The following is an 18,136-nucleotide window of genomic DNA, read 5'->3' on the forward strand; positions in this document are numbered from 1 at the left end:
AAGTACCTCCCAAGCATTGAGCATCTGTTCCTTAGAGAGACAAGGGCAACTGCTGCAGAGGAGCACCACCACATTCAAGCTCCCCTCTAACTCACATTCAATTGAGTCTTGGAAATGTATCACTATTTCTTCATGGTTGCTGTGTCTAAATATTGAAACCCCTTGCAAAATATCTTTGTGGGAATATCTTGACAACATAGTAGTGATTCAAGAAAGAAGTTGAAAGTTCAAAGTAAATTTTATTATCAAAGTACATTTATGTCACCATATACAACTCTGAGATTCATTTTCTGGTGGGAATACTCAACAAATCTATAGAACAGTAACTATAACAGAATCAATGAAGGATCACCCAACCAGGGCTTTCAACCAGGGTGCAGAAGACAAACTGAGTAACTGCAAAAAGAAGAAACAATAATATGAATAATAAGCAATACGTATTGAGAACATGAGATGAGGAGTCCTTGAAAGTGAGTCCATTGGTTGTGGGAACATTTCAAAGGGGCATTTGAAGTTGAGTCAAGTTATCCCCTTTGGTTCAAGAGTCTGATGGTTGAGGGGTAATAACTGTTCCAAAACTTGGTGATGTGAGTCCTGAGGCTCTTGTACCTTCCTCCTGATGACAGCTGCAAGAAGAGAGCATTTTCTAGGTGGTGGGGATCCCTGATAATGATACTGCTTTCCTGCAAAAGCTTTTCATGTAAATGTGCTCAATGGTTGGGAGGGCTTTAACACAATAGAATGAACCATATCCACTACTTTTTGTTGGACTTTTCATTCAAGGGCATTGGTATTTCCATTCCAGGCTGTGATGCAGCCAGTCAATATACTCCGCACTACACAGTTATAGAAGTTGGTCAAAGTTTTAGATGTCATGCTGAATTTCCGCAAACACCTAAGGAAATAGAGACCTGCCGTGCTTTCTTAGTAATTGCACTGACATGCTGGGCCCAGGACAGGTCCTCTGAAATAATAACACCTAGGAATTTAAAGTTGATAACCCTCTCCATCTCTGGCCCTCCAATGAGGACTAGCTCAAGGACCTCTGGTTCTCTTCTCATGAAATATATAATCAGTCCCTTGGTCTTATTGACATTGAGTGAGAGGTTGCTGTTGTGGCACCACCCAGCCAGGTTTTCAATCTCCTTCCTATATGCTGGTTCATCATATTTGTTTCAGCCTATGACAACGGTGTCATCAGCAAACTTGAATATGGCTTTGGAGCTGTCCTTAGCCACACAGTCATAAGTGTACAGCAAGTAGAGCTGGGGGCTATTCACATAACGTTGTGGTGCACCTGTACTGATGGAGAATGTGGAGGAGATGTTGTGACTAATCTGAACTGACTGGTGTTTACAAGTGAGGAAATCCAGGATCCTGCTGCACAAGGAGGTATTGAAGCCAAGATCTTGGAGCTTATTGACTAATTTTGAGAGGATAATGGTATTGCATACTGAGTTACAGTTGATAAGGAACATCCTGATATATGCATTTTTGCTGTCCAAATGTTCCAGGGTTGAGTGAAGAGCAAATGAGATGGCATCTGCTGTGCACCTACTGCACCGGGAGCAAATTGGAGCAGGACTAAGTTGCTTTTCAGGCAGGAGTTGATATGTTCCATCACCATTGTCAGTGAGGAGGAGATGTTATTTCCGATCTGCACTGACTGTGGTCTCCTGACGATTGTGAAAGGCGTCGGTGTAGGTTGTTTCTTGTAGGCTAATCATGGCACTCAATACACCGAGTGCATGCTTAACGTCTGCCTTTGATGGCATGTAAACTGAAGACTCAGCTAGCTGCATAATGGGCACAACCCCCACCCTGCTCCCCGCCCACACACACCCCATAAAGAACATCTTCAAGAGGCTTCTTCCCTGTCATCAGATTTCTGAACTGTGCATGAACACTGTGCTGTTATTCTTTCTCGGCACTATTTATTAATTTTGTAATTTATAGTAATTTTATGTCTTTGCATTCTATTGCTTCCCCAAAACAACAAGTTTCACTTCTTGCAAGACAGTGATAATAAACATGATTCAGAATCACAATGTTTTATACTATTCCATCTATTTTCTTTATCATTAGCATGTAAGGAATCTTTACCATGCAAGGAAATCTTACACTTTATTCTCTCCTCCAGGTCATTAATGTAATACTAAAAAATTGAGCGTTAAGAACTGAGATACTCCACTAACTAAACACCTCCAATCGGAAAAAGGCCGATTTATTCTAATTCAATGTTTTCAACGTGACAACTTGCTCTTTACCCTTGCTAACACACTTCATCCAGTGCTCTGGGCTCTTAATTTATGTATCAGCCTCTTATGTAGCATCTTATCAAATGCCTTTCGGAAACCTAAAAACACTACATCAACAGGTTCCTCTATTAACTCTCACAGGCTCAACTCAAAGAATGAGCAAATTTGCCAGACATAATTTATCTTTTATAAAACAATTTTGATGATGTTTGATTACAATTGATGCTAAACCAACTGGCCTACTGTTCCCTGCTCCCTGTTGTCCTCTCTTTTTGAACATGGGAGCCACACTAGCTACTTTCCAGTCTTCTGAAACCCTCCTGAAATTCAGTGAGCTCTGAGAAAATGTTCAACTAATGAGTCGTCTATCTCTGCAGCCAATTCTTTTCAAACCCTTGCGTTCAGACCTTGGGGTCCTGATGATCTACCTGCTTGTAGTTCTATGCAGCACAGCAAATCCTATTTGTCTGTTGCAGACTTTCCATATAAATGAACCTCACACATGCCCATCTACTCTAATTATTTTTGGCAATAATTTACACTAAGGGATGATCTACAGTAGCCAGTTAACTTATCAGCATACCACTGGAAAGGGGGGGGTAGTCAAAGCATCTGAAGGAAACACATGTAGTCACAGAAAAGAAGGAAACATTGAACAGACAGCACCTGAGGTTACAATCAAACCCAGGCCTGAGTCTAATGGAACGGCAGTAAAAGATTCACCACTCTGCCGCAAATTACGTGTGAACATCAAGCTACTGAGGGTAGCAGACGATGATGAACAGCAGACCACATCTTATCCCCAAGATTGTGCTCCAGTTTAGGACCAAACTGGTTCAGTGCTGGAGGTGAATTTGTCAATCCACAAATCAGACCAGTTGTCTCGCATTTGTTGCATCTCATTTGTTGCATGTGTCAAGGCTGCCCCCTTCTGGTTAAAATTTAAAATCTTTATCTGTGTAGAGTATATGAAATTTATTTTTGATATCTTGTACTAATTTAGTGCAAGTGTCTCTGGGATACAAATGACAGACCCACAAGATGCCTTGCACACAAATTCCCATAATATTATTAAATTCAAAAGTCCAATGTATGTACAGACATTCATCCCTGTGGATAGCAGAACGAGCTTCCTCCCTCTCTCCACTTTTAGTAATTAGGTGAGAGGTATAGATACTATTGAATGATTTTTATGTATTTTCCGACTCGTGGACAAAATTGTCTTAAGGAATCGGTGAAAACAGAACCCATTTGTTACTCAGTAACAGCAAGCAGAGTAAAGTGTGGGAAAGTTCAAATAGTCATTCTTTAAAGGGCCTTGGTTCATTATTAACTATGGAGGGTACTTTTGTTTTTCAAAGAAACATTCATTTTGGGTTATCCATAAAACTGTTATTACTTGCCTTCCAACTTCTATAAATCCCTTTAATTTTCATTATCAGTGCCAAATTACACAGGACAGCTTCATTTCTTTGTATTAACCTTAACAGTCATTCAAAATCTCTGCTGAAATACATTATGATGAACATTAGTGGCTAGAAAGTAGATTGTACTTGCTTTTGTGTTAAATCATTGTGGGGTTCGATTGTTCTCTGAATTGGAAATTTACTGGCAAATGTTTCATCACTATACGAGGAGATATCGATGCACTTTTTTCCAGATTCTTGGCCTTTATATACATATCAATCAGCTGATTGACCGTCATTATGAAAACTCAATTGTGATGCAGGGAGGATCGATAATGACAGCCAATCAGCTGATGATATGTATATATGTATGATATGTATATTATTCAGAGGACACACCACAATTAACAACGCACTAATGTCTCCTTATACGGTGACGAAATGTTTGCAAGTAAATTGCCTAGTTCAGTGAACAACTCAACCATTAACCACCTGAGCTACACACTTTCTAAATCATTTAAAACATTGAATATAATTCTGCTGGTAATATAGTCCCCACAAAAAGAAAACTCTGAATTGGATAAAGCAAATGTAAAACAATTTTAGCCTGACTTCTGCCCCAAATGGTGTTGAACCATGATCTGCAGTCTGCAAGGTGTGCAGTATCATTATAAAACAGCTGCCAATAGTTTGCTATGCGATAAATTAGGAAAAATTGCCAGCCCACAATCCGCTCTATGCATGTTTTACCCATGTGATGATCATGGAATCAAACATAACATCTTCTCTCCTCTTATAGTCCACAAAATGTATTTAAAGTTTGATTGCACATTGCACATCTTGGAATGTGAATGTTTGCAGTCAGCATTAGAGCTATAAGTGTCCTAATGTCTCCTTAAATCTGGAGAAAAGCATAAATATATCATAAAATTGCTCTTAATTCTCTTGAAACTGTTTCATGGAAGTTGATACATGGAGTATCAGCTCCAAATTTATGTGGTTGTGGGATGATATTTGCAATGAATGATGACAGGCACCAAGAAAACTTCAACCATACACAACACAACACAGATTGGGGCTGGAAGTGCCTGTGACAATTCCGCAATCTGTGCATGTTCATTCAGAAATAAATACAAACATGGCAAGTAAAATTAATGTTCAATTGCAGAGTGCAGACAGAAAAAAAAACAGCTCAATATCATCTAATTTCTAACTTGAGATGATTACTGGACAGATATTCACTAGAATTAACCATTATACTCACATGTAGTGAATGAAAGGTTGGCAAAAAGATGTCAAGCAGAAGTTAACTATTTTATCATCCAGTCCAAGGTGTATGCTTCTGCCCAAGTACTTCTGGCTGGAAACATTGTTTCTAGGACATAAGGTGTAGCAATGTTAGTCTAACCACGAAATTACCTGCTGATTTTCTGTCTTGGCATATCCAGAAAATAGGGATATTTTAGCACATTATCAAAGTCCGGCTCTAGGAAGGGGATCATAAATCTGGCAAGTGCACAGAAAACATTCACAATGCCACTGACAGGACTGGAATGCTTGGCTTATAAGGAAGGGGCCTGATAAACTGGGACAATTCCCCTAAAGCATAGGAGACTGAGGCATTACTTTATAAAGGTATATAAAATCATGAGGGCTTTAGACAAGGTGAATTGTCAGTCTTTTTCCCAGTGTCTAACAGTACAGAGTACAAACTTAACATGAGAGGGGAAAGATTTACACGGGACCTGAAGCTCAACTTTTTCTACAAAGAGTATATGGAATCAGTTGCCAGAAGAGGTGGGTTTAATTACATTTAAAATGACATTTAGACAGGTAAATGGATCAGAAAAACTTAAGAGGGATAGGGAGAAATGCAGACAAATAGGCTAGTTGAACTTGACAACTTGGTTGCCATGAAAAAGTTGGGCAAAAAGGCCTGTTTCCACGGTGTATAACTCTATGACCTTGTGCTGTCCAACAAGAACCATTGCCTTTAGGAAAATAGAGAGTAGACCGAAGAGAATAGGATTTCAAACCAGTAACTACAATGCAGACTTCAAAACATTGCTGAAAACCTGGGCCTCTGTACCTCTCTTGACTTCTTCATCTGGAGTCCACACAGTCAATGCAGATCAAAAATAACATCTCCTCACTGACAATCAACCCCAACACACTTCAAGGATGTGTGCTTAGCTTACTGCTCTGCTCTCTCTATAGCTATGACTGTGTGGTTAGGCAAAGGTCAAATGCCCTCTATAAGTTTGCCAAAATCAACTTTTGTTGGCAGAATCTCAGACGGCGAGGAGGCGTACAGGAGTGATATAGATCAGCTGGTTGATTGGTGCCGCAAAAACAAACTTGCACTTAACGTTAATAAGTCCAAGGAATTGTTTGCAAACTTCAAGAAGGGGAAGTCTGTGGAGTACACACCAGTCCTTATTGGGAGTGGGATGGGGAGTGATCAGCAGTGGAATGGGGGAGTAGTTTCAAGTTCTTGGCTGTCAACATCTCTGAAGATGTACCATAGGCCCAACATATTGATGCAACTACACAGAAATCACGACAGCAGCTATATTTCCTTAGGAGTTTGAGGAGATTTGGTATGTCACAAAAGACACGAGCAAATTTCTACAGATGTTGAGTGGACAGCATTCCAATTGGTTGCATCACTATCTGGTATGGAGGGGCCACTGCACGGGATCACACAAAAAAAAGCGGCAGAGGATAGCAGACTCAGCCGGCTCCATTGTGGGTACTAACCACTCCGGCATCAAGGACATCTTCAAAATACAATGCCTCAAAAAGGCAGCATCCATCATTAGATTATGAAGACACGCAGTCCTCTTTTATTGTCATTTAGTAATGCATGCATTAAGAAATGATACAATATTTCCTCCGGTGTGATATCACAAAACACAGGACAGACCAAGACTGAAAAAACTAACAAAACCACATAATTATAACATATAGTTACAACAGTGCAACAATACCATAACTTGATGAAACAGTCCATGAGCACAGTAAAAAGTTCAAAGTTCCTCAAATGTCCCACATCTCACGCAGACAGGAGAAGAAAGAAAAACTCTCCCTGCCATGCCCGACCACAGTCCAACTCTGAGTCGTCCAAAAACTTCGAGCCTCCGATCAGCTCTCTGACACCGAGTACCAAGCACCATCTCTATCCGAACAATTTGACCTCAATCTCGGTCGCCAACAGCAGGTGAAGCTGGGGATTTTGAGGTCTTCCCTCCGGAAGATTCTCCATCGCGCAGTAACAACTGCAGCGAACCTGCGTTTCAGAAATTTCTCCAGGTGTTCCTCTGTGCTTTCACGTCTGTCTCCATCCAATCAGAATTGTCCACGGCCCCTATTTAACGGATACAATATCATTTTCATCGGAGGGCTGTGCACATGCAGCGCGCTGCTATCTCCTCCTCTCGCCTATTAAAGACATCCATCAACCTGGATGCGTGCTCTTCTTATTGCTACCAGAGGGGTGGCACAGGACCCTGAAGGCACACACTCAATGTATTAGGACAGCTTCTTCCCCTTTGCCACCAGATTTCTGAATGGACAATTAACCAACCCATGAACACTACCTATCATTGTTCTCTTTTTGCACTACATATTTAATCTTACATATTGTAATTTCTTATTGTAATTCATGTTTTATGCATTGTTCTGTACTGCTGCTGCAGAACAAATTTCACAATAATCATTGATATTAAAACTAATTCTGATGAGGATATGTAAACTTCCCAAAGATTTATCAGAGCATGGACCAGCATAGCTGCCATGTCCTTGCTTGTCCTGTGCGAAAGCCTGCACCTCTCCTGGAATTCTGTGTGGTGCTAGATTTTAATGATCCAGTAGTTCTCTTATGTCTGTGAGCACTCAATAAGTTATGTTTCTCAAAACAAATCACTTTGGCAAACAAGGTCTCTTGAACCCTGGACTACCAAGCAAATGGCCCAGCATGAACAGCATTCAAAACATTGTGGAGGAGGACGACCCCTTTGTATTGCCCCTAGTTTTAGGGTCAGAGAGGTCAGTGAAGTGAGAAGCCCTGGTGATTACATCACCCTCAGGTTGCTGATGTTGCCTCATCATCTCACGAATGGCTGCTGCAGTGCAGTTTGCATCAGGCCATCTGCTCTACACATATATTACTTTAATTTAGCAGCCTTGCTCAGGGCTTCTGGATCCTCAACCATTCTCCAGCTTTGTATTGATGAAAATGCCTGCAATGAGCTTCTAGTGCTTAATGGACAAGTACAACAAACAGCTCGATGAAATGTTCTTCACCCAATTTCATTGCTAGTTTTGTCATTTTTTAAAACTTAAGTCTTTTTTATTGACCAAATAATCAACTTACTCCAAGCCAATGAACCATCCTAACGTGCTGACTTCCACAAGCTGAAGTAAAACCTCACGTTACCTATTGTATCTAGATCTTTCCAATAGCATCAAACCTGTTGCATGCTCTCACGTCTCTACTCTTTCCTAAACTCTGCCCTTGTGACCCAATTCTGTTAACATCCTCATTACTTGCCAATTTAGCTCCATGTCCTTTGGCCCTCACAGTAAGACAACAAATATCAAAGTAACACACATAAAAATTGCTGGTGAACGCAGCAGGCCAGGCAGCATTTATAGGAAGAGGTTAGTCCTGATGATGGGTCTCGATCCCAAAACTTTGACTGTATCTCTTCCTATAGATGCTGCCTGGCCTGCTGCATTCACCAGCAATTTTTATGTGTGTTGCTTGAAATTCCAGCATCTGCAGATTTCCTTGTGTTTGCGTTCTTAAATATCAAAGTAATGTAACTTGAGAAAATCACAAAAGCAGCGACGTAATGTTAAAATTAGTGGGGCTTGGCTTAAAGCACTGTGCCGGATTCCTTAGGGCTGCCAACAATTGTTGCAAGCACTCCTGATGGTTAACGGTGTGGCACCAACAAATGTTAATTAATGGGGACCCCTGCAATTATCATTCTAAAGTTTCAGGAGCTGATATATAAACAGAATCAGCAGGTATCCCTGTTGGCATTGCCCTCCTCACATTTAATCTTTTTCTTGACATCCAGTCTCCAACATTATCTTTATGTATTCCTTTACCAATAACTGGTGTCATTTTTACTCCTTTGATTTCTACCTCTTCACCACCTTGTCCTTGATCACTCATTCCCAATCTCTCCCTCCATTTCCATCCCAAGACCTTCTCTGTTAGTTCCTCATCCATAGCTCCATCTTCCGTTTCATCCTTGCCATGCTAGTCTAAACTGATGCTGGCACATCTTTCCAGCCTTGATAGCCCTAATACACAACCCTGTCAAACCACTCAGTTGTGATCACCCTCCCTGATACTTTCACAGCCAGTTCTTTTATCTAGATTATTTAATGTCACCTCCTACCTCCACCACTCCTTCTAATCTCCCTTTCTTTAAATCCACCATTCTGAGTCACTGCCCTACAAACCCAACAGCACACTTGGTTATCCCATTTCCCTTTATAAAATTCTCTCCAGATTGGTTACATTCAACTCAACTTCAGCTCCTCTGCCTTCCCTCAATGTATCCACACCTTTCCAAACACTCTTCTAAATTCATATCTGCCCTCTGCACTGTCACCAACGCAGTTCATTACAAGTTCCACTTTCCTGAGTTCATTTGCTGACCTCCATCACCCAGATTTGCACAATCACCATATTTCCCATACCCATTTCACTGTCTCTCCTCTTGATCTCTAAAAATCATTTCTGTGGTCCACATTCCCATAGTCTTCATCTCTCCTTCTTACTCAAATTCTCCATCCTCCAACTCATTCCAGCAATCCCCAGTCTTCCTGTGAAAACCTTTGTCCCACTTTTCAATGCCTCAACTCCCTTCTTACCTGTTATGTCATTCTCTCAAAATACCCCTTTCCAGAGTCCAACCTTCAGAATCTGCGGTATGTCTCCCTTGATCTCACACAGGAGTTCCCAACCTGGGGCCTACAGACCCCTTGCTTAATGGTATTAGTCTATGGCATAAAAAAAAGTTGGGAACCCCTGAATCCAGAGACATCTGAACATGGGTACTGTAATCTTGCTACTCCATTATTGGCATTCCACTTCACCTGCAGCCACAGCCTCCTTTCCCCTAATTTGTTCAGCCTTCCAGTCTTTACCATTGAGCCCTTCTTCATCTGCAATACCTTCCAAGTCCCCCTTACACTTTTCTCTGACCATGCCCAAGACCGACCCACTTCTTTTCACTTTCCACTCTTCCTTTCTGATCATCCCCAGGCATGTCTCTCTCTAACCACTCACATCCTTCATCAACGCCTTATTCAATCATGGTTTCCCACACAAGATTTAATTGGGAGTTTGCAGTGTGAAAACTGACTGTTCTCTTTCCAATAATAATCACTGCAGTTCACAAACAACACACAAGATTTTCAGTATGCAGAAGCTCATGTTTATGATTTGCACTTCATAAAGCGGTTTACAGCCATATAATGTGCTAAGAATCCTAAAATTTACTAAAAAGGCATTTCACAAGTGTGTGGTTTATTTGCTCTTTTCCCTGAAACTCCAGGCTCCAGTCATCCCCAAGATCACCATTCCCAATCTCAAAAATAACATCAGCCCATTCTTCAAATCAGAAAGGGGAGGTCAAACCTGTGTTAGCTCATTGGGCAGGTTTCTCCAAGATTTAGTGATGAGCCTGCTCCTTCAATACTCATTGGAAGACTTGGCTTAAGGTCCAGATTTTCATGAATGACTTTGTAACTAATACTTAAGAATTTTTGAACCTTTAACATTTGTAAATGACACAGACATTGAGGTAGTTCACAGTCTGGGGCAATGGCTTCACCAAAATCAAGACTGTTGAGAGCTTGTTCGGGTCTTTCTGCTGGATGTTACTTACAACTGGAAGAACTTGCATTGTGTGTTACCTGAGCTGGAATCTATCACTCCAGACAAGTGTACACGAAGTGGTGGGGAAGCAGCAATTTCATTGCCAGGAAATTCCAATCTGATATGTTTAAAGCACCATGGCCACCTAATGATCTTTATGCCAAGAACCACTTCTTCAAAGGTTTTTGTATTTAGACCTTTTAAAAAATATATACACATGCTCCTTCATGTTTAAACACTTAACTTATAATTACATTCACAGTATGGTCATGGAGAGATCATTCTGTTCCAAGTTAACTTAGAACCAGCTTTATAGCCTGCAAAACAGACTTGGCAAATGTTATCAAGCAGCACAATTGAAAGAAATCAATCTGGTGAAGATCTCCATAGGGAGTTTTCTTTTCGTCCATTACTGTTTGCTAGCTGGTCCCCAGAAATGCACAGATGGCATTTATAAAGTCATATGGTTTTTCAGAATGGACCCAATGACCAGCTTCGGGAACATGTTGGATAATAGAATTAGGAAACAGTCGCTTGATCTCAGGATACTCCTTGGAGCTTTGAAAAGAATAGAAAGACATAATTAGTAATTAATATAGAAGCCAAAGTTAGCAATGACAGTGTACTTGCTGTGTTTTACTCAAAGTACACCATTAAAATTCTCTAAGGTATAAGAAATGCTGATTTAACATTAGCAATTTGATTCTTATTTTGTGCTGATACAGTATACCAACTTTTGTTCACCTGTGTTTAATACTACAGGAAATAGAAACCCAAGCAGGCCATTCACCCCACGAGCCAGCTCTGCTGTTCAATCAGATACTGGCTGATCCAAATTTATCAAGTAAACTTCAAGGTGGGAAGGTAGTGACTCCCTCACTAATTTAAAAACCTCTTAGATTTTCATACATACAAGTATTAAGTGTTCCGAGATTTCTGGGTAAATAATTCCAAACACCCGTTGCTTTGAATGAAGAAATTCTTCCCCAATCTTAAATGCATGTGCTCTTGTTCTGAGACTTTAGTCACTGACTCTAGTTTTTCTCTCATGAAGGCAAATATCCTTTCATTAAGCTGTCAAAACCCTCTAAGATCTATACGTTTCAGTAAGATCGCCTCTTATTCTTCAAAATTCCTATGATCACAGACTAGCTTGCTCAACCTCCCTCTAAAGAACTTCTCCACTCAGGATTATCCTTGTGAACCTTTCTGAATTTCCTCCAATGGCAAAGTGTTTTTCATTAACTAAGTCTCCAACTAAACTGTACTCTAGATGTGGTCCTAATAGCACCATGTGTATTTGTACAAGACTTTCCTAGTTTTACATTCCAATCACCTGAAGATACAAGCCAGCATTTCAACTTTCCTAATTACCTCCTCCAAGCATGCCAGCAACCTTGAAATTCCCCAAAAACACTCATCCGGCTGTAGCTTCCTGCAATGCTGCTCCTTTTAGATGAGACTGCTTTACAATCATCTCTCCAAAGAGAAACACTTCATGTTTTCCCGACAGGTTCGCTATTTTTCAACTTTTTACCCATTCACTCAATCTATCAATCTCTCTTTAAGAGTTTGTGTCATCCTTACAGCTTTCTTCACAGCATATTTGATTCCTTTATCTAAAGCATTAACATGTACCGTAAACAATGACACTCAACACCGATGCCCTTGATATCCCATTACAGGCTGCCAACCTAGAAATGGCCCCCTAACCCTACCCACTGCTGCTAATCAGCCATCTTTTATCCATACTAATATATTATCTCCAACACCATGAGTTTTTATGAACAAAATGCTGCAACTTCTCTGAATGACTGGACAATTCAATAGCTCAATCTTTGCTGATATGTGCCAGCTGGTGATAAATTGTAATGTAGGTCATTGTTAAAAAGTCAAATTTTCATAATGTGGGAATATTAGAAATAAATTAAGTTCAATGCTTATTCACATGTCATTTTACCAATTTGTTCTTTTATAACTGGCCTCACCTCGCTAAACACTGAGCAGTCTCAACTTCCTAGGATCAAGGAGAGGGATACACACAGAGGCCACTTTATTAGGAACAGGACTGGAACCCAGTGTGATCTCCTGCTGCTGTAGCCCATCCACTTCAAGGTTCAACGTGTTGTGCGTTCAGAGGTGCTCTTCAGCATACCACTGTTGTAATGTGTGGTTATTTGAGTTACTGTAGCCTTCCTGTCAGCAAACCAGTCTGGTCATTCTCCTCTGACCACTCTCATTAACAAGGCATTCTTGCCCACAGAAGTGCCACTCACTGGATGCTTCTTCATTTTTCACACTGTTCTCTGTAAATCTAGATACTGTTGTGTGTGAAAATGCCAAGAGATTAAGTTTCTGAGGTACAATACTCAAACCACCCCATCTGACACCAACAATCATTCCATGGTCAAAGTCACGTAGATTACATTTCTTCCCCCATTCTGATGTTTGGTCTGAACAACAAATGGACCTCTTGATCATGACAGCATGCTTTTATGCATTGAGTTGCTGCCAATGATTGGCTGATTAGATCATTGCATTAATGAGCACGTCTACAGGTATACCTAATAAAGTAGCCACTGAGTATACATGCAAACAACATGGGTATTCATGGAATTCATGGAAGACTGCTCAGTGAAGTGAGACGAGAACAATTATAACATCACATTGTATCAAGCAATAAAGTGTATTCCTTGTAAAGACATTGGGGAGGTATTACGTTTTGAAAGAAATTGGAAAGAACTCATCTGACAGAATTTGAAGATTATAGTACTCTCTCTCGTCTCTACATGAGGAATGATAAGAGTGTCCTGCTGTTTGTTCTGATTAACTAGATGGCAAGTTAGAAGAAACTTAATCAGTGTTTCTTTCCTTCACTGTGAAGTGCCTTAAGTGGTATCATACATTAAGAGTACACAAAGTTTATTGTTCTAGCAGGCTTTATAATCCTATCCATAAAATTAGCACAGAGTACACCAGCAAGGGTATGTGAATAGGGGTATTCAACCTGGACTAAACAGGCTCACACAATGAAATTAGCTTGGTTATTTAATAAATTGTTAGGCAATTAAGATTCTTACCTAATATAGGAAGAGTTAACCCCACCCAAAAAGATGGTAGGAGCAGTAAAAGGAGTGTTGAAATCTGGGAAGCCCAGGAGATAATCCAAACTGTTGGCTATAGCTTCCAGATTAACCCTCCAAATGTACTGACCATTGCATTCCACCAGATTAGTCAAGATAAACTGCCGGGTACGGGCATCCTATCAATGAAAGAGTAATGTTGAAAAACATGACTGAATTAGTAATCTATCTACCCACTGTCATAGTTCTGACAACACTGAAGGACTCCAGAGCAAGTAAGGTCATAAATAAAAAGCCGGTAAAGGCACCACCCAAAGTTTAATTTGTAACAGAGGTCATAGCTTGCCTGGGGTAATAACTGGTACCAGCCACCAATATGGAGCATCTTTTCCTCCTCCTGTTCGCATCAGAATACGATTTCTATTCTGACATGCACAACATCTGAACCATTCCAGCATTCTTTATACACAAACATTGCAACTACTAACGAGCCATGCTAATGCTCCACAGTAAAGCCTGACTCAATGTTAACGCTAGATTTGTTAATTTTTAAATGATGTATCAACTGTTACTTAGCAGGAACAAGATCAAGTCGATGTCAGTGGAATTAAAGACAATCAGCACGTATCAATGAAGAAACTGTAGATAAGAAATTCAACGCCACAGGCACAAAGGCTGCTGTAGTGGAAGGGTGATCAGCACTGGTTCAGGAGAATATAGCTGGGCAAGTCGAAACAGCCACAGGATGTCTTAGTCAGTTGAAATAGCATAATAGGCCAGTACAGTGGTACATCCAGTACATAGATGGTGTCTCACATAGCTCCAACAACTCAGGATCAAACCTGACCTTCAGCACTGTCTCGGTGAAATTTCCATGTTCTCCTATGACGATGCGAGTTTCTCCCAAAGTGCAGGCTGACAGATTAAACTGACCACTGTAAATTGCTCCTAGTGCACAGGTAGGTGATCGGGGGTGGGGGAATTAATGGGAATGTGGGGAGAATAAGACAGGATGGTTGCAGGATTACTGTAGATGAGTGCTTAATTGGCTGTTACAGAACCTGTGAACTGAAGGGCCTATTTCTGAGCTATCTAATTCTATGGCTAATCAATCTCAGGCACTGGAATAACACAGTGACTGCACTGCTATGCTTTGAAGTATTTTCAACTCTTCTACTGTTTTACTGGCTCTCACTTAAATGTTATTTTTAATAAGTAAATGCTGAGAGGAATGTTTTACCTTGATGCAAAGTTGCAGCTGTTTGTCAGCTTGGGTGCGTGCAGAGGATCTTGACAAAGTGGCATCCACAGTTACCGCCTTCATAGCAGCAATATAATCTGGAAAAGCTGTTTGCGAGATAGTTCGAACCGGACTGATGTCCACGACAACAAGCTTTTTCACCAGCCTCGGCTGTGCAAAGGTAATAAAATATTGTTACCATCTGTGGCTTGTACCATAAAGATGAGCCACCTCTCCCATGGGTTAGTGGACTGGGGTGATGTCACACTGAACTATATGCCACAAAATAATTTTGAAGTTTATTTTCCAGTTTAACAACCTCAGTAGCAAGTGTCCTCGTGCTGATGAGATGTTAATCAGTCCTGATAGTTCAGCGATATCTGCCATGGATGTGTGCAAATACCAGGAAGGCACATCATCATAAATGAGGAAGTCTGCAGATGCTGAAATTCCAAAGCCACACGCACACACACACAAAATGCTGGAGGAACTCCGCAGGTTAGGCAGCAACTATGGAAATTAATAGATAGTCTGATGTTTCAGGCCGAGACCCTTCTTCAGGAGGCTAGCTGGAAGGTGACAGGTGAAGCTAGGTTGGTGGGAAAAGTAAAGGGCTGGAGAAGGACGAATCTGATAGGCGAGAGGGAGGACCATAGGAGAACGGGAAGGAGGGGACCCGGGGGAAGTAATAAGCAGGTGAGAAGAGGTAAAAGGTGAGAGTGGGGAATGGGGGGGGGGTTAAATTTGTTTACCAGAAGGAGAAATCAATATTAATGCCTTCAGGTTGGAGGCTATTTAGACGGAATACAAGGTGTTGCTCCTCCACCCTGAGGGTGGCCTCTTCTTGGCACAAGAGGTGGCCACGGACCAACATGTCAGAACTGGGAAGTCCCGCTTGTGGTGGATGGTGTGGAGGTACTTGATGAAGTAGTCCCTCAATTTATGATGGGTACTTTATCACAGTGGTCCCCAACCACCAGGTCGCGGACCGGTACCGGGTCACAAAGCATGTGCTACCAGGCCGCGAGGAAACGATATGATCTGGCAATAGAAGTCAGCTGCACCTTTCCTCATTCCTCGTCACGCCCACTGTTCAGCCATTACGCACGCGAGGTCATTACCCGCGCGTCATCCATGTCAGCGCGGGAAGAGGATCAACTCCTTGAGCTTGCAAATGACGGCGGGCTGAAAAGTATGTTTGACGTAACATTTCTGCCAGCATTCTGGATCAAAGTCAAGGCTAAATATCCTGAGATAGCACTGAAAACGTTGCTTCCATTTCCAACATCTTTCTGCAAAGCAGTGTTTTCTGCAATGAATACAATGAAAACTAAATTGCAGAATAGACTGGACATAAGGAACCCCGTTCGAGTATCGCTGTCTCCCATCACGCCTCGATAGGACCGTCTTGTTGCAGGAAAACAAGCCCAGGGCTCCCACTGATTCAGCGATATTGGTGTGTTGCAATGATTTTATATGTTCATACGGGGAAAATATGTGCTGTGTGTTTAATATCCAAACGTTACTTAAAATGTTATGATGCTATTGACTTACTTATATAACCATATAACAATTACAGCACGGAAACAGGCCATCTCAGCCCTTCTAGTCCGTGCCGAACACTATTCTCACCTAGTCCCACCAACCTGCACTCAGCCCATAACTCTCCATTCCTTTCCTGTCCATATACCTATCCAATTTTTCTTTAAATGATAATATCGAACCTGCCTCTACCACTTCTACTGGAGGTTCGTTCAACACTTACTTCAAGCTCCCCTGTCCTCCGCTGATAATTGACTTATCACTATATTCATGCGAGGAAAATATGCGCTGTGTGTTTAATATTAAATTCATTAGATAAACCCTTTTAGAAACGAAATTGAGTGTATTAGCCACTTATCACCTATATTCTGGTCATGATTAACACCCTCCCCCCGCCCGAACAGAATCGCCAAAAACGATTTGCAGAAAAAAAATCGGCAGGTACAGGCATGCGCACTGGTGCGCGCGCAAGGCTTCATGGTCATTGTAGTCTTTCTCTGGGTAAACACAACGCATTTGACTGCTACTCTTGTCCATTGGCAACCCTACCCGCACACCCCCCGCGGCCCCCCCCCCCCCGAGTCAGCCGGTCCGCAAGAATGTTGTCAATATTAAACGGGTCCACAGTGCAAAAAAGGTTGGGGACCCCTGCTTTATCACTATTAAGGTGGCAGGAAGATGAGGTGAGTACAGATGTATAGGAATTAGAAGAGATGCAGGTGAGGGCATCATCAAAAGTGAAGAGAGGTAAACCCATTCTTTAAAGGAGGAGGATGTGGCAGAGGCAAAGAAACTGAGAAAAGGGAATAGCATTTTTACAGGAGATAGGGTGGGAAGAGGTAACCGTGGGAATCAGTAGGTTTATAAAAGACATTGATTGATCAAGAAAGGCAAGGTATGTGCCAGAAATTGACCAAGTGAATTTAAGGCCCAAGTGGAAGTTAGAGGCAATGTTGATAAAATTGACAAGCTCAGCATGGGTGCACGAAGCAGCACCAAAGCAGTCTTCAATGTAGTGGAGGACGAGTTGTGGAGAATAACCAGCTTCGAACACAGACTGTTCTACATAACCAAAGAGGAAGACATAGCTGGGGCCCATGGCCACTCCTCCAGTTGGAAGAAAGTGAGAGGAACTAAAGGAAAACTTGTTCAGGATGAGGCAGACAGTTCTGCCAGACAGTGGAGGGTGGTGGAGGAAGACTAGTTGGTTCTTTTGTCAAGAAAAAAAGAAGAGAGTTTTGAGGTTTTCCTGATGAGGGATAGAAGTATATAAGGACTGAACATCCATGGTGAAGATGAAGCGGTCAGGACCAGGGAACTGAATGTTACTAAGGAGATAGAGGGCATGAGAAATGTCGCGGATGTAGGTGGGAAGGAACTGAAACAAGGTAGATAGAATGGAATCAAGATACAAGGACACAAGTTCAGTGGGGCAGCAGCAAGCAAGGGCGACAGGCCTACCCGGACAGTCCAGTTAGTGGATCTTGGGTAAAAGTGAGCAGTGTGGGTTCAGAGAACTATGAATTTGGTGGCAATGAATAGGAGTTCTCCAGAGTGGATGAGGTCAGTGACAGTGTCAGAGACAGTTTTCTGATGGTCTGGAATGGTGTCCTCTTCGAGTGGTAGGTATGAGGAAACTGTCTGAGAGTTGCACAGTGCGCCACACTATAGCACTCCCATCGTCCACGAGCTTGAGGGTCAGGTTG

At 41.6% G+C, this 18,136-nt stretch overlaps 1 protein-coding gene across 3 annotated transcripts in view; it reads right to left on the reverse strand.

Moving 5' to 3' along the window:
• Window positions 1-1,869: 1,869 nt before the first annotated feature.
• The window catches only part of abhd11 (abhydrolase domain containing 11), a 31,259-nt gene continuing 14,992 nt past the window's right edge, over window positions 1,870-18,136 (reverse strand). For 2 of the 3 annotated variants that reach the window (XM_072243093.1, XM_072243094.1), the window contains 3 exons: window positions 14,889-15,059; window positions 13,646-13,827; window positions 1,870-11,123 (listed from right to left, as the gene is read on the reverse strand). In XM_072243093.1, coding sequence (XP_072099194.1) covers window positions 10,985-11,123; window positions 13,646-13,827; window positions 14,889-15,059 — 492 coding nt within the window. In that variant the 3' untranslated portion in view covers window positions 1,870-10,984. The remainder of the gene's footprint in view (window positions 11,124-13,645; window positions 13,828-14,888; window positions 15,060-18,136) is intronic. The other variant, XM_072243095.1, reaches the window with a different exon arrangement.

This window comes from Mobula birostris, chromosome 25 (assembly GCF_030028105.1).
Source record: "Mobula birostris isolate sMobBir1 chromosome 25, sMobBir1.hap1, whole genome shotgun sequence".
NCBI lineage: Eukaryota > Metazoa > Chordata > Chondrichthyes > Myliobatiformes > Myliobatidae > Mobula > Mobula birostris.